Source organism: Conger conger, chromosome 6, assembly GCF_963514075.1.
Source record: "Conger conger chromosome 6, fConCon1.1, whole genome shotgun sequence".
NCBI classification, from domain to species: Eukaryota; Metazoa; Chordata; class Actinopteri; order Anguilliformes; family Congridae; genus Conger; species Conger conger.
This window is the reverse complement of record NC_083765.1, coordinates 34,189,417-34,217,150: the sequence shown is the minus strand read 5'-3', so window position 1 is coordinate 34,217,150 and position 27,734 is coordinate 34,189,417. Positions and strand designations below refer to the sequence as shown.

The following is a 27,734-nucleotide window of genomic DNA, read 5'->3' as shown; positions in this document are numbered from 1 at the left end:
AATATACACTATTGGTGTTTACATCAGTCTTTTATTAGCTCATTTATTTTCTGCTGAGCAGCTCATTTCTTTAAATAAAGATTTAAAGTATTGCCCCGCTTTTGTATTGCTCTGTTTCGCAGTTTCTTTCAATGCCCTTTTCAGGATAAACCACAACGTCAACAATCAGAAAAAATAAACACATTTTTTTGTTTCTAAAAAGGGCTCTCATGAATAAAAATCATTCTCCATTAGATATATTCTCTATCATATGTATAATTCATACATACACTGTATATGATACATTTACGTATTGTGCATATACTGATTCACATATTTAAACATGCAAGGTATTATACTTTTATTTATTTTATTGGTGACAAAATAGCAACATTACGGTCTCCTTCCACACAAGTACTTCTTCAGCAAGCGGTCTATCATTCGGCATTTCTGGAAGCAAAGCCTTCGGCTGCACACGTTCACATACCAAAGCTGGATGGGCACACACATACAGTACTGCACATCATTCTTTCATATATCATGCGGTCGTTAATAGTGCAAAGGGCCAATTATTATTTTGCAAAGGTTAGCCTGTTTTCTCCACATCGGTTGCACAATGCCAAAAATGCAATACCTTTTGCTTTCTAGTGCAAAGAATAAAATTTCAAAAATCAAAATCAAATAAATGAACAGCAAATATTAGCCCAAAAAAAAAAGAAGAAAAAGATGCATCTCAGAGGGAAGGCTCTTAATGAGGTCATCACAGGTACACAGACCAGTAAATGACGTTGAAGAAGAGGAAGGTGAAGGGAAACAGGGCTCGTGCGTAAAGGTCGATTCTCTTGGCGGCGGAGGGAATGACGGGTTTGGGCGGGGGGGGCTTCTTGTTGTTCTTGGCCTGGGACTTGCCCAGGGCGCTGCTCACCTCAATGGGCTTCCCGTAGCAGTCGAAGTTCGACAGTTCGAAATCCCTGGGCAGTGACCCCACGATGCTGAAGTCGTTGGATCGCAGGTCTGACTTGGAAGTGCACACCTTTTTGCACCTGGTTTCCACTACCTGGAGAGCCAAAGCAACCAATAAGAGCAGCGCTGACAACAGCTAATCCTGTTTTTTACAATGGAAGAGACCAATGTCCTATGGTTTTACAAAGGCCAGTTTGAGTTTTTGTTCATATCAATTTATTAATCTGGATAACTGAAGGTTTTACATCTCGGTGAAGATAACCCAGAACTACATATAAATTAGAATCGAGATATGACTAAGAGGTCAGCTCTTGTGGTGGTTTCCTACACACTTTTTGGATAGATAGATCATTACATATATATAGTGCTTTTCTAGACATTCAAAGCCCTTTACAGTGATGAGGGGGAAACCTGCCTCAACCACCACCAATACGTAGCACCCACCTGGGTGATGCACGGCAGCCATTTTGCGCCAGAACGCTCACCACACAACAGTTGAGGTGGGGAGGGAGAGAACAATTGCATCAGGGAATGATTAGGTGGAGGGCTGAAACAGCCAGGGTTGGGAATTTAGCCAGGACACAGAGGAAACCCCTACTCATTGTGAAGACCGCCATGGGATCTTTAATGACCAGTGAGCCAGTTTAACTTCTCATCCGAAACACCTACAGTACAGTGCCCCCTTCACTGCACTGGGCATTGGAGATAATTTGACCCGAGGGAAGATCACCCCCTACTGGCCCACCAACACCACTTCCAGCAGCAACTTTTACATACGGATTTACATACAAAATGCAGCCTGACAAGGCTACGTTGCTGCAGTTGCAGTCTGCCTGAAATAACGTCTTAATTATGAAGGCTACAGCTCATTATGCAATCAGCAAACAGGACTGCCTATAAACTGTTTTTTTGCAAAAGAGACAGATCTTAAACAGCGCAGTTAAAACACATGTTTAGTGCACTGAATATCTTCACTGCGTTTGTTTTGGAGGATAACTAATACAAACAAACACTATTATTTTAGCAATGCCAGTTCAGCATGCTGTTTCTAACAATGTTCTGTGAAACACAAAACGTCCCACCGTGATGGACAAAAGCAGCATCAATGCATTCTCATATTTTATACTGGCGGCAACAATTTTTTTTTTTTTACTTCAAACACTTGTTACTGTCACTATGGTTGAGCATGTTATTTCCCACAGCTTTGCTTGAGATATTGGTTCATTTCATAAATTGTTTTCAAAATATTTTCTGTGACAAACACCCAGCCTTAATCATTGCTTGGCTGCAATCATTATTATTTAATATTAATAATCTGTTTGATGATTTCTTGGAGTTAAAATAGTGTGAGTTTTGTTGCAAAGATTATTTTGAGTTATTTCAAGATTCGGAGCCAGTGTCTCTTTACACCTGCTATTTAGAGGCGGATAAATTCCGTGAATTTTTGTTAATTCAAAATCAGCCACACTTATAATATCTCCACCCTTGCGTGATTCACCCTTAAATGCATATGCATTAAGGGGAGAAGTGCAGCAATGACTCGTCTAGATCACACGCATACTGCGGTTCCAGCCCTGTGCGCCAGTCTGACACATACAACGCATGTTTTCATGGGCAGAATGCGTCATATGTGCGCCTGAATATCGTCGCATAAGGCTTAGTAAATCTGGCCCTTACTATTCCCAGGTCTCCCGTTCCAAGCACAAACCAAACCCACACCTGCTCTGCTTCAGCCACTTTGGCAGGAGCTGGGTGCATGATGGTATGGCTGCTGGTGGCTCATACACACCTACAGTAAATCACTGGCTAAAAGTAAATCTGACATGACAAGAAGCAGGGCAGTGCAGTCAGTAATACAGTAGTGTGGGTATACGCGCACGTGTGTTAAGAACCTGACATCGGAGACTGTGAATTCTTTTGAGAATATAAATCCCAGTTAATCTGCGCTGGGTATCATTCGATAGCAGAGGAGCCTAGCGCAGCGCACATCTGCGTCTACATTTTCCCACACAACAGCTGCAGTGTCATACGACTCCATCGCCGCGTACGCTGCCGGGGTAACTCAGGAGGCCCGCAGATATCTGCAGACACTGCATATTCCGTTATGGCCTCAATTCATCTGCACAATGTACCTTAAAAAATCACTGCCGCACCATCTGGTGCTAACGGTGAGAAGTGAGACTTTGCCGGGAGCGATTTTCACTCGGTACGATCATTCATGATCGCTCATTCCTCCCATTTCTGTTCATTTCTACAGCTTTCATTACTGCTAATATATTTACGCATACAGTGCAGTCCGTAAGTATTTGGACGATGGTACAATTTCTGTTTCTGTTTTAACATCCATATTCAGTGATCCGTGTAGGAATTTCATCCCTTTTACATAGTTCCTCATTTGTTTCAAACAGTATGTTTCGGTAAGCATATTGTCTGCCCGATGTCACAGACTGTGTTTTTATGAGACTGTGTCTCATAACGGCTTTCTAGACTTTCATTGGCACAGCTCTGGTCCCAGTGTTGACAAACACCAATAGCAGACTCCAAAGGCAGTCAAAAGCCTCGCATCAAGACTACATACTGAAAGCTTCCTTATATCTGCAGTCCTGCACTAAGGAAGTGATGTAATATACCTGACTAATAAGAAACTGCTGAGAAGCCAACTGCCCAATTACTTACAGACTGCACTGAATATGTACTGTAAATCAAGCAAGTACGTGCCATATTTTTATTTTTTACATATTTGTCATGGAATAACAATAGAAACTAGGCTGCACTCTTTCTTTTTTCCTTTTTAAGCAGGTATTTTCAAGTTGTGTCTGTCAACAGCTTGAGGTAAATTGCTTTGTGCAGGTTCTTTACCACCACAATCATCATATTTCTACAGAAAACTGTCTCTTAAATACAATAAATACAAGTGAAATGGAGAAGAGGTACAACCACTAAGCATGAAATCGTGGAAATTAAGTAGATTAAGTGGAAGGTTCTGGAATTAGCAAGAAAGCGTCTTGTCAGTACTCATTCCATGCTGTAATCTACACAAATGGCAAGTGGTTGTTTTTTCTCATAACTTTAGACATGTGAAAGACATTTCTGGAGAGCCTCTTCCTATGCATATGTGCAGCTTGCACGTGTTACTGCCAGTGCCTGTGTAAGACTAGTGGATTTGTTGTGCTGTACAGTCTCCTGTCAGACAGAAACACCGCAATCACAGTGCAGATGAGCTACTCCCCAATCATCACTGACCTTGTCTCATTCCCACGTGCTCATGGGAAATGTATGCAGTTTAATCTCTCAAACGGAGAAGTACTGAAGCCTGATGTCAGGGAGCTATGGGAGGAGCTGACGTCTAATAGGATCGCTGAGCTGTGTGCAAATGCTCTGGAAAAGCAACCAGCCTCAGGTTTCAAGAGCTAAGCCGGTCGGAAACACAGATGATGAAACGGGATTTCTCCCAAGGCTGCACGATGGAGACGCGGCCCGTCCGTACGATGCGTCTACGTGGCGATTCTCTGCGTTTATCTCATCCATCACCCTCTCTGATCGATTAATGCCATTAACAGGAGAGACCTGGCAGCTGAAGTCCAGTCCTGTCTCATTCGCTCTCTTCCCTGGAGCCGCTGGCTTTTTAGTACCAGTGAGCCAAACACTATGACTATGATTACACACATTTAATTCCCACTGCCATCATCTCTGTGTGTTATCAGGCCAGAAATAGTATACACGCTAACTGGCAGTGGAGATGAGAAGAATATTCTGTTTGGTCGATTAGACAAATGCAATGCAAAACGTTATAATCATTACACATAAAAGTTGCATAGAACCCTGCATGCTTCTTTAGGGTTTGGACTGGATACAGTATATATGCATGTCCTCCCTGTAAAAGGGTGCTGCCCCTAGAATGTCACGCTTCATTTCTTAAATCTGTAAATGTAAATGTAAATGTAAATGTAAATGTAAATCTGGCACGGTGAAAAATCACAGAATTTGTATCTATCTTAGCCTCTCCTCTCTCCTTCTGCAACGTCTTTATCTATCAGGTCTATGGGAGAGGGCACTTCCAAGCAGATAAAAATATCCTAAAGAACATCAGGCAGCACTGTCCAACACCGCCAAGAACACAGCATGTAGCAAGCAGTGACGCATGGGGAGGGATGGTTGCAGTACCAGAACTGACCACTAGATTTACAGATATAGTATATTAGCTTCAAAATGGTAGCGGAAGTGGTGTTCACATACTGTTGAAATGCTACTTTCCTTCCTTGTTCTCTGAAGTCATGGTGACCCGGGTGTGGCCAACTGACTGCCACAACAGGAAATTTGTACATTTTGAAATAGTTTAATAAATGAAGGAAAGAAGCCTGATCCATCCGTCGCCTCCCTTTGCGGAACATCGATAAAAGCACGCTTCATTGTAACATTGCACTTCTTTGAAGAGTTAGTAACGCGTTCAGGCATATTTTTTTTTTATCTCCAAAGAAATGCAATTCACTAATGAAGAAGGGTATCAGAACATAAAACGCTCCCTTCACATTTACTTACAGCAACGTGCTGCAACAGGTGAGAAGAAGTAGTGAGTGCAAAGCCATGTTAAATCATGTTCAATGCCACCGAACATAAAACCAAATGATAAAGGGTCCAATGACTCACAAACAAGCTGTGGGTGACTGCCATTGTACCACCTGAGAATGGTCCTCCGCAGCAAAAAGAAAGGTGTATTAAAAAAAAAGACAAAACCGTAAGCTATCTGAAGTTGAGGCGGTCACTGACCTGCAGCGTACTGACGTGAATGGGCGTGCCCCCTGTCCCGTTGATGGTGTTGTTTTTGGCCGGGGTCTTCCCCTCTGCCTTGTTCTTGGCCGCCAGCTTGGCCTTCTCTGCCTCGATCCTCTTGGGGCTGTTGAGCATCACCTGCACAACCGCGTACTCCACCAGGGACGCAAACCCGTACAGCAGGCAGGCGATCATCCAGATATCGATGGCCTTCACGTACGACACCTTGGGCAGCTCGGAGGCCAGGGAAGTGCATTCCGAAGACAGGGACAGCACTGACAGGATTCCTAAAGACGGAGGACAGTCAGCGGAGAGGCAGGGAAGGGATGTGTTTGGGAAAGCAAATGACAAGCAACTCAGCGAGTTGTCATGTAAAAACCTGCTTTCTTAAATCAAGCCTGGATGCCACACGAGCTCACGAGCTCACGCACACAGACACGTGCATGGACACAGACACGCACACAGACACACACACGGACACAGACACACGCACAAACACACCCGGACACAGACACGCACACAAACACACGCACGCGCACCGACACACACACAAACGCACGCCCGGACACAGATGCGCGCACGTGACCCCACAGAAACACCACCAAAGGCGCAGGATGGGGAGGATGAAACTGACCTGAGATGAACCCAGTCACTCAGATGTGATGCGTGACTCCAGTGGGAAGCGGGCGGGGCTCGGGGGCGGGTGGGCGACGCGACCAACAAAGCGGGGCAATGGGGAGGGGGAGAGCGGGGGCAGTGGAATGAGAATGGGCGGTCGCCTCGGGAGGGAGCTGTGGCAGGTCGACCGTGGCGGTTGAGGTTGAGGTCGCGGTTGCGGTCTGGGCCGACGGCGCGCCTCCCCTCGGCCTCCCGCGTGGGAGCGTACCCAGGGGGACTCGAGCCGCGCTGGCGTCTGGGTTGATCCAGAAGGACAGCCATGACAGCACCACCAGCAGGAGGGTGGGGGCGTAGACGCCCATCAAGTAGAACCCCACCAGCCTCCGCAGCGTGAAGATCACCTCCACGCAGGTGTAATAGCCTGGGAAGATAAAGACATACGTGTGTTTGACCCGTCCTGGTTACTGAGGAGCAGTGTGCAGCCAGCGTGTGGTGCATGGGGAGCAATGTGGGGGTTAAGGGCCTTGCTCAAGGGCCCAACAGCTGTGCAGATCACCCGGTGTAAGCCACCAGCCTGCCAGGTCCCAGTCATATACCTTAGCCACTACACTGCAGGCTGCTGCTAAACACGGAACAAGAGGTTGTGTGGGTCACAAAAACAACAGCATCACAATCTCTGCAAGAATGCAAGGGAACCATGTACAACATTTTCTGAAAATATCCTTCTCTACATAAGTCTGCAACCCTGAACCTGGAGAACGTTTTGGGGGGTATTAAATGGTGGTATCAAGATAAATATAAAAATTACCATAGCCCTGTGGCTCTCCAGAGTAAGGGTTGCAAGCCTCTCCTTCAATGCACCAACTGTGGCACATTAACATTATTTAATATGTAATGAAATGAGATGAAAATCTCACGGCTAAAGGCCAGCTGACAGTGTAGGTTATTGCCACTGTGCACCCAAATTGTTTCAGTAACTATCCAGCTGAATACATGAATGATGAGTGAATGGTAAGCTGAACAGTGTGATAAGCACAGCCGGAGAAGAAATTAATCATGTCAACGGTGCTCATCTTCAGAAGAATTAGCAGTTGCTATGTGAGGAATTGATAAATGGAGTAGAGACTTTTTATCATGTCTAATATGTGTGGATCTTATTAAAGCGTGCTTAAGTCTCAGGCCTCTATCAATCTGTAACCAACTGACAGGTAGAAGACAAGCCAGAGTAGACATGCAATGCAGGACAAACCTGTACACTATTCTGGTGGGTGAGCATGCTGCATAAGTAAGCATATTATTATATAAACCCTGCTATATAGTATACTGAAATATATTGTAAAAAATGTGCAAAGTACTTTTTTTTATTGTGAGATAGACTCATCTCTATTATTATTCATATATTTATTTTGTCACTTTCCCACATTTTTACCAATTAACCAAGAGTCTTGCTTCAGTATTTGAACTCATTTTTACACGGGAAAAGTTTTTCATATGCTGAATTTTTATGCTGAAATGAGTCTTACAATGGCATCAACATCTCATTACATTTCTACCAGCTATGCCATAAATTGTAATATTTACAATTTACGCTGTAAAAATAAATTTGATCGATCAATAGCAACAGTAACTGTTCTTTTTCCCCGTTCTGCCACCTGCCTGTATTTACTTTTCACCTGGCCTGTAAATGACTTGTTTTCCTACAGATTAAAAACATAGAAGGATGATGTAATTCTTGTCAGCACCAGTGTCTTCTGGGTATTTTCTTTGGGTGCCAACTCAGCTGAGGACTCTGTCCTGGATGAATTAAGATAATCACTGCGCTTCTCTAATGTCCATTCTACAGTATGCCAGCGAGCGGTGTGACGCATCTGCATCAAATCATCGAAAAACTGTAAGTGAATACAACCTCAAACCTGCATTTTCTCTTTTCTGGCAAAACCTTACTTTGCAGTTCTTTTAAAAATCACATTTATATAGAGTATAATTTGATTTTCCAGCAACAAATAAAACGCTGTAGCACAATGAAATGTAATGCAACACACTGAGTTCAGGCCAGGAGACAGCATTCATATTACAGCTAAATCTCTGTTTTTGTTTTGGATTTGTGGAGTAGGCAATGTAGAAAGGAATTCTATGACAATTGTTTTCCTATTGAGAAAGAAACAAGAGAAACCAATTTTCTTTGAAGCCAAATTCTGTTGAACAGATATAAGCTCATGCATCTTCACTTTAGAACATTCAGATCTGTTCAATTTACTTTGAATAAGCAGGAATTAAAACATTAACAAGTATCTTAAAATAATAAACTTTTCAAATATTTTGCATATCAGCACACCAGACTATGAAAATTAATGAAGCTTGTCTTTTAGTCTTAACACAAATGCAATGCAATTTAATTCTTACCATTAATTGTATTAACATGGAAGAATTTTTCACAAATGACAACTAAAAACCCAAAAGATACATATACAATAGAAAAATGCAAGCAAGTAATTCAGCTACTCAGAACCTTTTTTCGTCCAGAGAGCTAGAAGAATACTGTTTGTAACACAGGCACTGTTCTCCATGTTAACTATTTTGGGCTGTGAGAGGTGGGAGGGGGTTCTAATTTTATAATGCACTTAATTGCAGTGCATGAATCTACTGAATATAAGTAGAGAGATAAATGAGGAGCAATCAAGTGTTCTCTGCCCATCAGAATACAAAATAGGATGGCATAATAACAACAAGATGAACTATGATTGCTCGAAGGCATCAATTATGTGACAGGTGGAGGAAAAAATGTTCCTTTCAAAGACTGCAGTTGGAAAGGACTTCATGTGTTTAGTGTATTGAAGACGGCTGATAGTAGCAGAAAAAGGGATTGATGGAAATGATGACGATAGTGGTGCTGATTATGAGTTGTTGTGGTGATAGTGGTGGTATAGGACCGTGAAGGTTAATAGATAAACGATAAAAGATAAACAGCATACCAGTCCCTTTGTAAAACTTGGTGCAGTTTCCATATTCGATGTCCTCTTGCTTGATGTCAAACTGAGGCAGAGCAATCTCGTCCATCTGCACAGGGTCACTGGACTGCCACATGAACCGCAGGTCGTCCGTTGTGAAGCCGACTAAAAGCACAGAGGGAGAGGATACAGCGTGAGGCCTCTTCAACACTACGTCATTAGGGCCATATATGACGTTTACCTTACAGTCATAATTTAACATGAGCATTCATTGAAACAGATTTGATTAATCAATTCGAAAGAGTACTCCTAAAAAGGAGCTATGTTGGACCTGCTTGAGTCAACTTTACAAGGCTCGTTAACACGTGCTTGGCACAGTAGTGCACATCTAAGAGGTGCTAGCACAAAGGTTGTATTCACAGGGTGATATTCACGCACAGCTCTCCAGTTGCATGTGGCACTTCTGTGTATCCATGGGAAACAAGGTCAGGTCCAGTGGGCAGGATAGGGTGATAGACAACCTGAAAAAGAATAAAGAATAATAGACTAGTAAGCAATTTCACAGAGAGCATTACTTCAATGTACAAATCACACATATTCATAATTATTGCCACATAATTTCTGAAAACCATAGGTGCAAACCCAAGGATATCAATGATTCTGAAAAGTTCTGCATGGAAGAATCATCAAAAATCCATCCAAATGTGTTACCTAACCTTATCACAAATTATGGGAAAAGACTTGTGGCTAATCCTGAAACTTGTTTTTCGAGGTAATCATTTTTTTCATTTAAAAAAATCTAAGATTTATTCCATTGAATCATTCAAAAAACACATACTTTTCACATGTTGGAAAATGCTGCATTTTAGTTTACGGTATTGTTGGCGCATATTTATCAAGGGTGCCAATAATTCTGGAGTCCACTGTATGGAACCCATTGATGCTGTACTTGTACTTTTATACAGTGGTCAGGTCTGTCAGAGAATGCAGAGGTAATGGATAGAGAATGCAGAGGTAATGGATAGAGAATGTAATGGATAGAGAATGCAGAGGTAATGGACAGAGAATGTAATGGATAGAGAATGCAGAGGTAATGGACAGAGAATGCAGAGGTAATGGATAGAGAATGCAGAAGTAATGGATAGAGAATGCAGAGGTAATGGATAGAGAATGCAGAGGTAATGGACAGAGAATGCAGAGGTAATGGATAGAGAATGCAGAGGTAATGGATAGAGAATGCAGAGGTAATGGACAGAGAATGCAGAGGTAATGGATAGAGAATGCAGAGGTAATGGATAGAGAATGCAGAGGTAATGGACAGAGAATGCAGAGGTACTGGATAGAGAATGCAGAGGTAATGGATAGAGAATGTAATGGATAGAGAATGCAGAGGTAATGGACAGAGAATGTAATGGATAGAGAATGCAGAGGTAATGGACAGAGAATGCAGAGGTAATGGATAGAGAATGCAGAAGTAATGGATAGAGAATGCAGAGGTAATGGACAGAGAATGCAGAGGTAATGGATAGAGAATGCAGAGGTAATGGACAGAGAATGCAGAGGTACTGGATAGAGAATGCAGAGGTACTGGATAGAGAATGCAGAGGTAATGGATAGAGAAGGGCTGAGAGCTCAGAAGGTGCCAGAGCAGGGTATCTGAGTGCGGAGTCAGCCACCCTACAGTACTCCATACATCTCGCCTTAAATTCATTTTTTAAATTATCATCTGATTACAGTTGCAGATCCGGGTGCTCAAGGGTGCTTGATTTTGGTTTGGTTTTCATTTTTTCTAACTACATATTATGCACACAAGCCATAATGACAATCCAAAATGTTTTGATGCGGATGCCAGTGTTTTCCAAAGCCAAAACCATGAATATTTATGCATTAAAGCAAATGAAAGCAAATTTGAATAAGAAAGTCTGCAGTTTCCCACTCCGTAGTTGCAAATTATAGCCTGCATTACACAGTAACTTCATGATCACCCATCATAGTTACTTTATCAAAATAGAGCGCAACATCTTCATAGCATGTAGGATGTCTGTACAAATCCACACCCCCATAAAAATGGACAGACCCCTTTCCATCGACTCATTGCGAGAATAAGAATACCAACCTCAATCAAACTCAATGGAAAATCTACTCTTCTATTGGGAATCCTACCTCATGCTAATAAGCACATCGCCATTGCGAAAGATGAAAAGCAGGATGTTCTCCTGGGTGACATCATGGAAGTTGGCGTTTTTCTCGTTGGCGAAGAAGAGGTCAGGCTTCCACAGGCAGTTGAACATCTTGGGGTCTACAGTGAGGGAGTCAGACTTGAAGTCTGTGGGCAGCCTCAGCCTGGGGTCGTTCCACCTCTGCCTCAGGAAAATGTTAATTCTGTAATCCTGGACAGAGGGGAAGGCAAGAGGAGGCCATGTTTGCATTCAGAAACAACACATATTAAGCCCTTACTTTAATGGAATATAACGCAATATACTGTAAATGTACACATTTAGAAAACTTTACTTCACAGCATATTATACAGTATATTGAAATATATTAAAGTGGCAAAATATGCCATATACAAAATTGTCCATATATTCCCTTTAATATATTTTCAAATATATTGCATTTCTATAAGGGCAATACACAGCATGTGTACAGCACTGCAAAGTGATACCATTTTACATTGCTCATGTACAGCCTCCCAGCCACTCATCTTCAACTACCTTTTTAATGTTTACACATTGTAGCTGCATATTTACTGGAACAATTCAGAATAAAACAGAAAACCCTTCACTCCATGAATCTGGCACCCAGGAAGATGCAGATGGAAGTTGTTGGAAATTATGTTTTACACCCAAGTTCTCTCCTATTAGGCGAACTGACAGTGAAAAATGAAGGTGATTCCATTCCAGTACAAACTGAACCAGCAGGTGAAAACTGGCTTATTTACAAGCATGAATCTTACCAAGGTCTCAAAAAAGAAAAAGGCAAAAACAACAGGTATGGTGGAAAATGTGTGGGCCTTGAAGACCAGACTGTGAGACAAAAAGCCCTTGCAGGATGCAGGCTTCAGACACACAGCTGGTGTTTATCAGCCCCCTTGTGTTTGCCACTCTATTACTAACACCTTCCTGTGCCCGCACTTCTGCCAGGAATATAAATGACCGTGTGTCTGCAGGGTTCAAAGTTTACATACACACGACGACACGGCGCAAAAAAACTAAAAACAAGCCTTCATTAGCACTAATTGGGCTGAGCAGTTTTCAACTTTCAATCTATCAGGCTGCACTCATTAGCACTTTTATTCTGGTTTTCAGTTACATGTGGAGGCAAATTCTGCACGGGACAGAAACGACTGACTTTATGTGTTTGGGAAAAAAATGTCAAACAACCCACATTCAGTCCTGCAGCTGCCTATTATGTTGCTGCTATTCAACCACCATCACCTCGACTCTGGTGAAATAACTGTCACTGAGACCATCTCAGTGGTGAGACCACGCTTTACTCTGATGTGTTCTGCTCACAAATTCAAAAATGAGAAGCTTATTATTTTACCTGTAATATCTGCACATTTCAGCCAGCCTTATTCCTGAATGAATACAATGAGTCATTTTACATGTAGATAACAAAAAAGGCAGATAACATTCTCTGGCTATAATAGTTATGGAAGCTACAGCCACCTATCAAGATTTCTCCACCCATTACTAGATGTGTATGCTTACACCAGCAGCATAGATTCAGTGTTATCATGGAGAATGCTAATCACCCATGTCTTTAGGCCCACACGATTAAATACTGAGTCACAGAATTTAATTACAGAGGGAGTATTTAAAGAATCAGTGACATGGTAGGGACGAAAAGCACAGTGTGTTCTGTTTCCCCATTTTTAGTTTGCTCAAATAAAATGTTATTAAATTTAGCTGTGCAAGAGACACAGTTCATCTTCCATCTTAGTTTCCATCTTCAGCTAGCACCTCAAAACCTTGACTACACAAATTGTGAATAGCTGATTTATTTCTGAACACAGCTGGTGACATTAATTTAAGATGTTAAGGAATGGCCAGGAAACAAACAAAATAAACAAATAAAATCCATCTGTCCCTGTGGTAATGCATAGAAAAATTTACTTCTGAGTAGTTATAATAATATTAAATGTAAAAAAAGACAACAAAAAAAGTTTTATACTGCCTACTGTACTGTATTCCAAAACTACAATATTTAAAATATAAATAATTTTACACAATGATAAGAAACATGATATTTCAAGTACATTAATTAAATATTATTATTATAATGATTACTGTCAACATTGCTATCAACTGCCTGTATTAATAATGCACATATTTCCAGCATATTGCAGTACATTATTTTTACTTAACATCTGGTTGTATTTGGAGGATGTGGGGAACTGAAACTTTAATGTTGGGTCCCCATTTATGTGACACATCACTGCCCCAAAAAGAATCATGTTTTTACTGTAGATGATTATCCTGGGGGCCTCCATTGTTAGAACTTTTAAATGACCACATGGTATGCCATAGTATGGCAGTGCGCAGATTCCAAAGCATGTACCAGTCCTCAAAGTAAAACATATTATTGGCATATTACAGCTATTTCAAATTACGGCCACAAACTTTAGAATATATCATTTACATGATGTTAGCCAATCCATAAGTGAAATAGAGACTGCACATTTTTATTTGTGGGAAACCTCTCTTACCATGGTGGTTTCCTGGATGGAGCCAAAGCTGTTTATGAAGATGTTCACTTTGGCTTCCACTGGGATACCTGCAAATTTCAAATTGAAACATTTATTCCCAGATTAACAGAAAAACAGCATAATGGTCAAAACCATGCAGGTTTCCCATTTTATTTTTTGAGAGAATGGATTTCAAGTGGTTATACATGATATACTAAAACATTACTGACATTAATAATACAATAGTAAACACATAACCTATAATATAAAGAGTATAATGATATATAAGGAATGACAGACGAAACCGTCTGGTTATACGCCACATAAATACTGCATGGCCCTCCCATAAGTCCACCAAAATATTCTCCAAACATACACTCAAAATCAACTGCTGGATTTACTTCATAAAATTATTAAAAGTGCTTGTATGCAATATTATTAAGTATATGTGACTTCACCTGATTAAGTACTTTATTATTTATTCTTTGAGTGTATGGTCCACACATTTATTTTTCTATACCGGTTTCAGTGATTATGAGCCATTACCAGGACTATTAAGGCATTGCCTTTTGATCACTGTGATAATATGCTTTGTAATGTATTTTTTAAAATATTTACAGTGGCTTTCCCTTCACTTTTTGCACACATTATATTGTGTTGTAGATTTCATTTTTAAACAAATTGCCCATTTTTGCCCATCAAACCTTCCCTGAACCAGCGTCTCGCGTGCAGCACTGGGAAGGCCGCAAGACCGAGCAACGTACGCTCGCACAGGCCTATCCCAGCACCCCGCCACAGAGCACTACCGGTCCGGAGCATACACGATTGCCGGTGTTCCAAGGAGTCTGAGAAGAGCCACGCACCCAGCCGACAGCCTGAAGAGCAACCCATGTAAGTCCCAGGAGGCAAGCGACTTGCGATAAGGACAACGCTGCGTGTTTTGGAACTGGAACATGGGCGAGCGCTTTCCCCGTTTTCATACGACAACTCCTCTGGATTTCACCCTGGAAACCAGAACGTATCCGACGAGGAAATCCAAGAGAAGGACTCAACTAAGGTTTTAACTCTGGGCATGTACTATAGCTGGCTTAAACTAAACCAGAGCTCCTGTAATTGAATGCATATAACTGTTTTAATGCTCAATGTATTGTATGTTTACCGCAGGGCTGCGATAGATTTAATATACATCATGCATAGGATCTTGCATGTGGTCTATTTTAATTATTAACCGGTCATAGCACAGCATTACTGATCTCGACACACAGTGGTAACCGTAAGATTCCTCGATCTTTTTGGCAACTTCGTGCACCATAGTTTCATCACTAGCTCCAGCTAATTTCAAACCTCCCTCCATCTTAGTTTCTTTGTTCTCCCTGAAACACGTGTGCACATTCCGGAAAACATACGACCTCCCCACACGGCCGCACAGTTTGTTGTGCACTGTAGTGAATTGTGCTTTGCCCTGTTCGGTACTTGTGTTTAATAAACTGTTATATCCTCCAAGGTTGTTCATATTAATATTACTCCTGTGTTGAATTAAGTCAGCCTCTGCTAATTTAACCACCCTACTAACTCCAAAATGCCTTCACCTTCTTAGCTGAATCATTTATATTAGTTTGGTATCAACTGAATGTAGTATTTGATTTAGTTAAGATGAACTATAAATGCATAATTTAATTATTAATTCAATGAATTGAAACGGGCAATTTATAGTTATTATGAAATATCTTTTATGAGACTAATATTTTAAATAACGCTACTATTTGTAGAAGGATGGTATAACCATTTATCTCACCTAATTGTCGCTATACGTGAGCATTATTAAGACGGAAACATCTTAATTGATGATCTTAATCAATCCTGGCAACTCTACACATACCCTCTAGGAGCATATCCGCCACACAAGTGGCGCCCCGGCTTCGTAGAGAGTAAAAACCCTTCCCTTTGCACACCTGGATTTGGCCAGTTTATCCCATTCTTCCTGGCAGATCCTCTCAAACTCTGTCAGATTGAATGGGAAGCTTCTGTGAACTGCCATCTTCAGGTCTCTCCACAGATGTTCTATGGGTTTAGGTCTGGGCTTTGGCTGGGCCACTCAAGGACAGTCAGACCTGTCCCAAAGCTACTCCAGCTTTGTCTTGGCTGAATGCTTCAGGCTATTCTCATGCTGAAAGGTGAACCCTCACCCAGTGTAGGGTTGCATGCACTCCGGAGCAAGTTTTCTTCAAGAACCTCTCTGTATTTAGCTGTATTCATCCTTCCCTCAATTCTGACCAGTCTCCCTGTCCCTGCCAATGAGAAGCACCCCCATAGTATGATGCTACCACCACCATGTTTCACTGTAGGGATGGTATTAGCTAGGTGATAAGCAGTGCCTGGTGTTTGAAAAATGGGTTGGGGTTCTCCCCCAAGAGTTCAATTTTTGTCTCATTAAAGCACATAATCTTTTTCCTCATGCTCTCAAAGCCCTTTAAATGCCATTTGGCAAACTGCAAGGGGGCTGTCGTCCTTTTACTCAAGACTGGCTTCTGTGTAGCCACTCTATCATAAAGGCCTGATTCATGGAGTGCTGCTGAGGTGGTCGTCCTTCCAGCAGGTTCTCCCATCTCTGCAGAGGACTTTCAAAGCTATGTTCGAGTGACGGTTGGATTCTTGGTCTCCTTCTTGACCAAGGCCCTTATTACCTGGATACTCTGTTTAGCCAGACGGCCAACTCTAGGAAGTGCCCTGGTGGTTCCAAACTTCTTTCATTTCACAATTATGAAAGAAGGCACTGTGAGGCCACTGTGCTCTTGGGAACACTCAAAGCTCAAGAAGTGTTTTTATCGCTGAGGTTTACAGTGTTCCTTGGCTTGGTTTTTGTCCTTGCATGCATTGTGAATTGTGGGACCTTATATACACAGGTCTGCCCCTTTCTAAACTATGTCCAATCAATTCAGTTTGCCACAGGTGGACTCCAGTCAAGTTCTCAACACATCTCAAGGATAATTAAAGCAAGCAGGATGCCCCTGACCACAATTTGAAGTGCCACAGCAAAGGACCTGAATACATATGTGGTATGTATGTACTTATTTCAGTCTTTTATTTTCAATACATTAAATTAAATACAATACAACACAATAAAGTGTGCAAATAGTGAAGGGGTCTGAATACTTTGAAGCCACTAGAGATATTAAAGAATGGCAGTTTATTTCTATTTTTTTGATGAAAACAAGAGAAAGGCAATGCTTAAAATACATACAGAAAATGAAGATCACAGGCTAAAATGCACAATATTAGATGGATATTTTACAAGTAAAATTGCAAACAATAACTTGCCTTTAAAATTTGGTCGAATTCTGGGATCATAAGTGACCAGTAGCCTGTTCAGGATGTTACTTGTTGAATTTGCTGGGACTCGTGCCAGATCCTCAGCTGATAACTGTCTGTTGTGGTTCAGCAGACAAACACAATGTCAACTTTTACTGCCCTGAAGGTTAATAACAAATCAAAATCAAATAGGGTGGCTATGAATAGCAGCAGAAAAGATGAAAAGATGCCAACAGAAAATCTACCTCAGCTTTAGCATGAATAAACAACTCATGGAGGACATTAATTGTCTTTGTTTTACCTTCAGGTTCAGGTACATAGAAAAAAATCCTGTCTCAACTGTAACAGGGTAAAAACAATCATACGAGTCATAAGAGTTGATTTTGCACAGAATATTTTGTTGTGTACAGGTTTATACTTACATTTTACTTGTGTAGACGTGTATAAGAAATGCTTTTGTTATATACCTTCAGATTTATGTTCTGTAAATATTGCCTTTGAATGTAGAGTTTTGTCCTATACCCATTGGTGGGCTAATGAAAAGGTAACATTAACCTAATGAAGTCCAGTCAATTCTGCCCTTGGCAAAAGGACAGTGAATAAATGCAAGCCATATGGGTGGCACCTTCCAAAGTGTCATTCCAAGGTCGAACAGCAAGGTGGAACAGCACTCCCTTCAAGCTTTGCCAAAGAATTTCATAAAACAATATTTTGTATACAATTACATACTGTCTATCTGATTAAACCTGGCAAGATGAGTAGGGTACTCAAGTCATGTGAAAACAAAATGCTGTTCCCATGATCAAAGCACTGTCATTGCATTTTACAAAGGGTTTACCCCCGCCAATAAACTTCATTTGAACAGCCTGACAAGCCAAGACCTAAAACTGGACTGGAATCAACTTTTTCTTCAATGTACTGATGTTATGTGCAGAAAGAAAACTGTTACAGTGAGCTATAAAAAATTGCTATCATGTAGGCCTACCAATTCAAAACTTTCCACATGACCTGGTTTCCAGGTTAAAAAGCCCTGCCCCATTACTGAAAAATCTAATTATGTGAAATACAGTATGGATATGACCTAACAGGTAATCTGTAAATAACTTCACATTACAGCCGTTCAAAGTAAAAACATAAGCAATGAAAATGAATGTAATAAATGAATAAATGAAAATAATACTGTGCTTAATGAGGTTGGAGGCAGTAATCACTTTTCAATTGAATCCAGGGTCTGAAATAACCAAAGGGGGATAAATCCTTGACTTACATTGGAAACTAAAGATAGGATTTTAGAAACAAAGGATTATCCCAGAGTCACCAGATTACAGATTACAGGATAATTGGAGACAAAATAACAACTTGTTTTCATTTTGTTGGATTATGCCTACATGAGCTGTTACAAATGGGACACTAAAATCACCTTTGATATTATTTTATCCAGCATCAGAAAAATGATGTTTACTCTGAGACATTTTTCTGCTGAGCAGCGAGCTAGAATATGTTTCTTATGATGAACATTGACTTTAAAAAGATAAAAATGCATTGCATATTTTCCTATACTGTATATTGTGAAGTGTTGCAATATCCTTTCTGATCTTAGCAATATATTTTATGTCAACATGTTGCAGTATACTGTATTCAATTTCCATACAGGTATGATCATCATGCATTAGGATCACATAAACAGGACATTCCACAGACAACAAAATCCATCAATTAACATAAGCAATACAGTACTACTGGTCCCAAGTTATTTGCTTCAAACAGAATGGCCATTGCACTTACGAAGGGCAGATGACCTTCTTCCCTTTCTTGGATGATTTTACTTTGGCAGATGCCTCCATCACAGACAAGACAAGGGCCAGGCCAAGGATGAGGGCCCTCATATTTCAAAGTGTAATCTGCATAGAAATTAAAAACAAATATACCAGATTTGGTGGATTCAACACATTTCATAGATAACTCTTACGTTTAATGTTCATTATTAAGATGGGCACTTAAAATGGTGTTTTCAGTGCAGTTGTTGCCTGACCAGCAACACTTTGTCAACATTGCCTACATTAAAATGAACATAGAGACATTTATTGCTATCATTACACTGTAGCTAGCGACAGGTGACAAGTACTGATGTAGCCTAATGATTCAAATAAAATCAGTAAATGAAGGGTCACAGAAAGGCATATCATAGCAGGCAACATTTCCGTGTGGTGTCCATTTGCCCTGTGAAACATGATTACACACCAGAGCTATATTCCACACTCTCCAGTTGTACAGGTAGCATGGTTGCCCAACTAGTGTGCCCAGATCTAAAGATCAACAACGTCATTCTATGTCCCATGTGTACAAACACCTGCCCCTGCCCCTCCCCCTAATAACTATCCTCATCAGTTCATCTACTTTCCCAGGCATATCTAATTTAGTTTAGCTTTAAGTTGACAGAACATTCACCAGGGACTCTTTTTGTTTTTAATTCCAAATCACGCAATTAAAGCACACACAATTTTCCAGTAAACATAAAAACTAGCGTACTAAGGGTCCTAGAAACGTTCATCGGGCACTTGCCAAAATCAAAGAAACACTACAAAACCAGTTTTTATCACGTGTACAGGTGACCTAAGCAATAACATTGTTAATAAATATCAGCACTATACTTTACTACGTCGTGTTCCTTGTCACCGAAGGTATTCAAAGTTATCTTGGATGACGAAACCAGTATGTCAAACTTCCATGCATGGACGACTTACCTACGTGTCCATATTCCGCAATAAAAGTGTCAGTATTTACGATTTATAATAAGAACGTGACGTGTATGTTAATTCCGCACTCTAAGAGTCATTATTATTAGTCTGATGGTAGTACATGTCTAGAATGTAAGATGACAATCCCAATCGTTCGCATGTCACCAATACAACGATCCGCGTCATATTATTATCCTTAGCATGCCTAGCACAACATGAGCTACGTAGTATGCAAACGCACATATTCGGTATCACTTTAGTGACATCCTCGCGTCTGGCTCAGATCTGCAAACCAACAAAGGCATGTGTGCACGCATCGTATCTAACGGTGTTACATTAACAAAATTATCCACCGCTTTTGCAGACTGACTAGGAGGATGCGGACCTACAGTAAGCAAAGCCTAAAACGTAATTTCGCACTATGGTGCTGCAGAAAGCGCATTTCACACAGTTAAAAATATTGCAAGGTTACTTAGTACAGAGTACTTACCACTTAACCTAGGGAAACATTAGCTATATGCTGTACTTGCATGTGTCCCAGTGGGTAATGTTATATGTAACTCCCACTGCACTGCTCTACTAAAGGATGCAAAAGATGGAGTCTGTGCTTGCCATGTACCTGTCCTGCCACATGCGCAGTAGCTTCAAAGCTGTGGAAAATCACTGACTCGGTCTCGCGCACAAACACTTTAACTGTCCAGCTATCCAGGGATAAAAGCGTGACCGTTATGCAGGGTCAGCTGCCTGTGCATTCATCTGAGCTGTTAGATGATAGAATTTTAATTATTTAAACCGTGATAAAATGTCTTCGAGATTGGGAATTGTTGAGGTCAATTACTGAAGGAATGTATAAGCGACATGTAGATGTCATGTCATTTAGACTAAACCCTGAACTTTCAAATAGGTAAATTAATCTCAACTTTCAATCATTTGCAGTGGTTCTCATCCAAAGGAATGAAGCCTGCATTAAATCAAAAGTCTAGATTTAAATTAAATTATGATTTCCCATCATAGTTTCGCAGGTTGACCAATAATTAAGTTTATTCTTCTTCATCTTGATGTCTTTATGATATGCAGTTACAAGTTCACAGTGTACAATTGAGTCTTCATTATTATTATTATTATTATTATTATTATTATTATTATTATTTTAAAAAACCATTGTAAACCATTCGTTGTAAAACTTTTTTTTGAAGTGCACAGTAAGTAAAAACCAGGGTAAATTTACCATTCAAAATAAAATAATCTATAAATCCTTCATTTAAATTCACCTTCAAATTCAAATGTATTTATTATTTTTTTATTCACTTAATCAGTAACACACACGTCACAAACTGTAGTTTGTTCAATAGTCAAACATACTGTATTGTATTTGAACCGTTACCAGAGAGAGGAGAAATTCCTTCAATGTGGCTATGAACCAAATATCCTTTAAGCACCCTCATCCCTAACATTATGGATTTCACTGATGTGCTGTAATCCAGAAATGTACTTTTCATGATTACGTAATAAACCGCCTTATTTTATTCCCCTTTTTCTATCCATGTCAATCCATGATTCATGATAATAAACCTTTTTTTCATGTATTATTATGTTTTTGCTATTTTCACCTCCTCTCCGGCATATGATTCTAAAAACAAACACACAGGAAGAACCCGGAGGAATGGAACAACATGGATGCCACCAAAGCATAATGCGCCCTTGCCAAATAAATGCTGAGCTTGGAGGACCGCCAGCTCTCCCTGTAGTGTGGTGACCCAGCACTGCAGATCTGTTGCTCTTATAGCTGTCGATGCCTTTGAGGAAATTAGGATTAAGTGCTGTCTGTCTGTTATAAGGAGGCACACACACACACACACACACACACTCATAAGCAAACGGACACAGAAGACACATCCCCACCCCAAACACGTAGGAAAATGTTTAATGTTGAATCAACACTGGTACATTTTACTCTGGTAGACTACATTTTATCCCTCATGGACTCATATAAACAGTGTTAAATGGAGGCTGAGCAGCTTACTGTGTCTATCTGAATGATCATACCGTATAACCAAAAGGGGGTCTGATCTAATGTCTGCAGCCCTAATCAGATCAGGATTTGGCCGTTTCTATTTCTTTGAGCAATTTACTTTCATGAATTCATGGGTTCTGTGACATGTCCGCTTTCATGCTGGTATTTCCCTTCATACAAAACGACCTGCTACTCTACCTAAGAACCACTGGTACGTTGTTATTGGAGCACAAGTCCATTTTTGGGTCATTATATGTGCAGGCATTGGGCGGAAGTGAATAGAATTAATGCAGTCATGCATTCACCCAGGCCTCCACCGTGCAAAGATAACTATCGGTTCAAAGGCTTGACTGATGAGAGAGAGCACAATGGCGCACAATCATTCGGTTAAGTCAAATTATTTTCTTGAACTAATGATTTCAGATTGGGTTTTTCTCAGGCTGTTGCAGACCTACACAATATACTATACCGCATATATTTCTACTGTATACGAAAAGCTACAGTAAGATGGGTTGACATGCATTCTGAAAAAAAGAAGATTGGGAGGTGAAATGGTATGTATTCACATATTAGACACATATAATACATGTTTATGGCATTACAATACAGCACTAAAGATATTTAATAAATAATATAAATAAATTATTTACTATATTCTCAGGGAATATTACATACCTTCTGTTCCCACACCATCATTGTTGTGCATTGATAACACAGCATCATTAATGTATTCTAAGCGTTTTGTTTGCCTAGAATACATTTTGCATATCAGGGCAGGACATTTTTAGTAGTAGCACTCTCATGGAAATAATGATTAGTCATACCCTCAGTGTAAAACCACAGAGGTGTTCCCTGTACACACACACATGCACACACACACAAGTCGCTTGTGAGTGTACATTGGGGTTTGTGTCAATTTTGAGCATCATATCTTTATCTTATGTACAACAAATGGAGCTGTTACTGCTATGTCTTGGCAAGTTCTCATCATTTCAAAGAGAAAACATACTTTGATGGCTTCCTACATCAGCACCACTTGGTGCATAATATCCAGACTTGAAATACTAGTAAATATCCTTATTAGAACAGATACAAACAAAATAAGTCAAATAAATAATTTATTTAAAAATAATGAACAATGCCAAAGTTAGGTCTGGCCAGAAAATGAACAAAAGGTGTTAGATGCTCAACAATGTAGATTAGAAAGTTTCCTATCAATATGAAACTTTATATTCTTCAAAAAGTATAACAGGCTTACATATGTACAATACATTGAGGGCACGGTGTCTATATGCAGTACAAAGCTATCAAAGGCAATGTCTTTACCAGTTAAACTTCACAAGCAAAGCACAAGAGGGATTTGTTATAGCAAAGGTTGTGAGGAACTCGAGCCAAATTATTGGGAAAGACTCAGTTGCCCAAAAAGTATAAGCCTTGGCTTCAATAAGCTTTTGGAATTTGACTCCAATCCATCCAAAGGAGATTATAGCCAGCCCTGTGTGAGGGTCCTTGGGTTTGAACTTGTGGTACATATCCTGTTATATGGAACAGAATTCCCTGACCTACTACTTCAGTTTCCAAAATCAAATACATTAATTTGGCTGGCACATTACAAGGCTGTCCAATTGGCTGCCTCACTATTTACATCACCATTAGTTACCATGGAATGTACTGAGCCACACCCTGGTACTGCTGAAGGCAGCATGAGTGTGCTGATGAAGGCACTCCTGCGGCCTCTTTTGATGTAATAGATGGGAAGGTTCAACAAATCAGGAAGCACACAAAACCACTGATCAGCAAGATTCCTTGTGATCCAGATAATGCTAGTTCCAGTGGTTCACAATGTGCACACAATGTATTCTAGAAGTGTATTTAACACTGAACATTATGCAGTGAAGGCTTTAGCATTTGAGGGGGCGGCCTGTAGTGTAGTGGTTAAGGTACATGACTGGGACCCATAAGGTCGCTGGTTCGATCCCTGGTATAGCCACAATAAGATCCGCTCAGCTATTGGGCCCTTGAACCAGAGCAAGGCCCTTAACCCTGCATTGCTCCAGGGGAGGATTGTCTCCTGCTTAGTCTAATCAACTGTATGTCGCTCTGGATAAGAGTGTCTGCCAAAATGCCATTAATGTACACAAATGCTGTCATCTCACCAAGTTGAGATAAGGGTATATACTGTACTAGCCTAGTGCTACTGTGCTGATAGGAGTCAATATACATAAGTAATGGGAACTAAGCCTATGAACGTACAAGCAGTGAGAGTAGGGGGCCATACTCACCGTAATAAGCAATCTGCTGAATTGCAGAATCTGCTTTGAGAAGATCACACTTTTTGATTGGCTATGAGCTTATCCCAACATGACTACCTACATACATACAGAAAATGAGGACCTTACAGCTGGCTATATAGAAGGCTAGCAAAAGTAAATCACTGAGTTTGAGAATATGTATGAATTGTATATTCATTTAAAGCTAGGAACACATCTGATGATGTTGAGCTTGTGTTAGCTGGCGAGATAGCGGGCAATTGTCTGCAACTTATTTGTTAAAAAATATAGTAATGACAGTGGAAACAATGACTGCAAAACACCGATCATTATACAGATCATTAGAGCCTCTCAATCTGGTTCCATTTGCATTTCTATGATAAACATGATTATCAATCAATGCCAAAAGATATAGTGAATACAAATTTTACTGTGTGACAGCATGCTTCATCTTATTTGTCATTCGCTGAAATAAGTTATGCTTCATGCGTTTATTGGATTGGTGTAGATTTACATGTTGTAATGCACATGAAAAACACAGATATTTGTTCACAGAAGTTTGGTTCCACACATGATGTAGATTCACCTGTTGGAATGCACATGGAAAACACAGATATTTGTTCACAGAAATTTGGTTCCACCTCACACACACACACACATACATGCATCCTCGCACACAAATGCACAAACACGCATACATGCATCCGCACACACACACACACACACACACACACACACACACACACACACACACACACACAGTTTATTTTACAGAATGCTTCCTCATGATAAGAGAAGCCAAAGACTGTAGCTTATGGAGACCACCAGGTGTCTCTAGCCTCTAAGCAAAATATCAGTTAAAAACCCAAGGGTTTCACAATTGGTTCATAAAGCATGGAGTTGCAAATGCCACTTCTAGATTATTAGTATATTGCATATTGCAATTGTCCATTTTTGCAATCGTTACATTTTTAAGTCAATGGAACTGCAAAATGTAGTGGTACATTGGTATTAAAATTTACTGCCAGGAAATAAAACAAGCATCATGACGAATACAATATAAAGCTCTCTTCACTGACGTCACAATTTATTTCTGCTTATGTATTACCTTTACATTTCATTGCTTCATGCCTTTTTAGATGTTAAAGTGAATTAATCTTCTCTTTTGAAACATCCTCCTGCTGATACTGAAAGGTACATCTGATACACTCAAACTATTATGAAGTCAATGCACTTCACCAAGTGACAATGTTATTGTTTAGGGCACTGTTTCCAATGAAATCTGACTACATAACAATTCATGAGGAACACTGTTGAAATTATGGAGTATTGGATTTAATCATTGTTGGTATGGTGATTTATGGTGTATAAAGGACATGATCATGTTACTCCGATGTCTGCTTCTGTAGAGCATGCAAATACATAATATATAATATATTACTCTGACCACATCTGGCTTATTTTCAATCAATTTTCAATAAATCCATTAATCATATTGATTGCAAGTCAAATCCTAAATATGCTCTGTCCAATTGTTTTGAGATTTGCCTAATTTTCTTTGTTTGAATGACTCCAAGTTTAGGGAGTCATTCAAACAAAGACCACCAAGGCAAACAAGTAGCCAAGCATGCCAAGGAAGACAAAATACCAGCTTCAGATAAAAACCTTGAAAAGTAAAAAAAAAAAAAAAGAAAAAAAAAAAAAGAAAGGTGGTCTGACAGCTGCCACAGTCTCTGGGGTGCAACTTGATACTTTCTTTTACACAAATGTTTGGAATCTTACACAAAGAAGACAAGAGCACATAAATCTAAATGGGACTGACAAATACCAGGCTGAAAAATATCACTACATAAAACATACAATTTGCTATATACATTACATTACATTATTTAGCAGACACTTCTATCCAAAGCAACAGACAAAATATATACCCATCTCATTCAGTATTTGTTTTTTCTTTTGAGGTAATCCAATTTTCTGATAGAGGTGAATAGATGCACCATGAATCTGAAAGTAGAGTCATTTTTCTCATTAACTGAAAAAGTACTGTCAGAAAATATAAACTTAGGGCAACAATGGAGTTTCTCATGAAAGAAAACTGAAGCAGTAAACAAATAAAAAAAGGGTTTTATTTAGCATCCTCTTGATTTGGTTTGTGCCTACAAACTACAAACTTTCCTCAAGATAATCCTTTATTCCTTGAGATCAAACACTTCTTCAATTCTCAGAAAACCCAGTTATTTACATTTGAACTAAATTCATTTGACTCACCTTCAGCATCCATATCACATGAAGACAGAATAACCCTAGTTGCGGTTTATGGCTATGACTGAATATGGGTATAAGAGTGTACAGTGGTGCTCAAACACCACATATTCTTGATATTGGAAATATACTTAATCTCTATTAAAGTGTCTGTATGGGTGAATACTAAATACTAAATATAGTTGCTGCTGAAACTTATCTCTCTTAATAAGGGATAGTGAGAAGTACAGTACAGAGAAGTGGGAAGGGGTTTAAGTTGAAGCCATAGCTTTAGCAAGTCCCACCCTTGAGGATAGCGGCTGAATTTAAATAAGCACAGCCTTTCCCTCATGAAATGGTTCAAGAAGAGTTAAGGTCAGTTGAACTGCAACACAGTATGCCTTAGGTTTTGGGTAATGAGTTTAAGCATGTGATTTTTGTTTTACACCAATGGTTCCTGAATGGTGGGATGGGGCCGAGGAGTGGCTCATGGAAAGGGATAAAGGGTCAGGTGAAACAAGATAACATACTTTAGATAATACATTTTCTATTGACAATCAATGTTAAACTTATTTCAGGCTACAATTTGACAAGGTGTACGTCACAATAAATGGGAGCAAGCTGAAAATATAACTGGGAGTAGGAAGATTGATAAATCATGATTGCCAGATCAATGAAATAATAAAGCATTATAATTTGTCTGTTGGATGAAACGGTTTTGTAATTCCCCAAAATGAATCTATGCATACACCAAATCTATGTGCAGTGTTAAATCAACTCTTGCAGAGTAGGTACGGACCTTAATGGACTCATATGTAGTCTGTTGGAGTTGCATTAACATTGGACATTTTACTGAGCTGTTACAGGTCAACATTAACATTATACTCAAATACGTATATCATAGAATACATTAGAACTCAGAGCTATGCGATTTACTTGGTGGCGTGGGCAGCAACTGCACGGTTAACGCTTCCCTGGGGGGGGGAGTTTCCTTCGCTCCAAAGTTTGACTTTATGTGTAGCACCTGTTGAATCGCCAGTTGGCAGTCTTCGTTCACACAAGATTCAGCAGGGACCCTGTCGAGTCAGCGCTGCCTCTTAATTTTGTATGCTACAGTATACATGGGATCAGACTTTACACAACAGCTCAGACTGCGTGGGATCACACGGATATTCTGGCAGATACCCTTAC

General features: G+C 40.0%; 1 protein-coding gene across 1 annotated transcript; it reads right to left on the bottom strand.

Annotated features, from left to right (window-relative positions):
* Window positions 1-11: 11 nt before the first annotated feature.
* LOC133130752 (glycine receptor subunit beta-like) lies at window positions 12-20,649 on the bottom strand. The gene is made up of 10 exons (XM_061245574.1): window positions 20,506-20,649; window positions 19,063-19,178; window positions 17,287-17,393; window positions 13,990-14,057; window positions 11,442-11,668; window positions 9,717-9,799; window positions 9,303-9,443; window positions 6,599-6,751; window positions 5,710-5,999; window positions 12-1,036 (listed from the first exon to the last, which is right to left on the bottom strand). Exons 2-10 carry the CDS (start codon window positions 19,161-19,163, stop codon window positions 740-742), a joined length of 1,467 nt encoding a protein of 488 aa, XP_061101558.1. The 5' UTR covers window positions 19,164-19,178; window positions 20,506-20,649; the 3' UTR covers window positions 12-739.
* Between the last annotated feature and the right edge of the window lie 7,085 nt (window positions 20,650-27,734).

Bases quoted from the DNA above. Each gene is read 5' to 3' on its own strand.
- LOC133130752 (XM_061245574.1), bottom strand. From the start codon at position 19,163: ATGAGGGCCCTCATCCTTGGCCTGGCCCTTGTCTTGTCTGTGATGGAG. The intron at 6,752-9,302 runs GTATGCTGTTTA...TTATCTTCCCAG, and splicing joins CAAGTTTTACAAAGGGACTG to GCTATTACACCTGCGTGGAG. The intron at 6,000-6,598 runs GTACGCTCCCAC...CTCCGTCTTTAG, and splicing joins CGCGGCTCGAGTCCCCCTGG to GAATCCTGTCAGTGCTGTCC.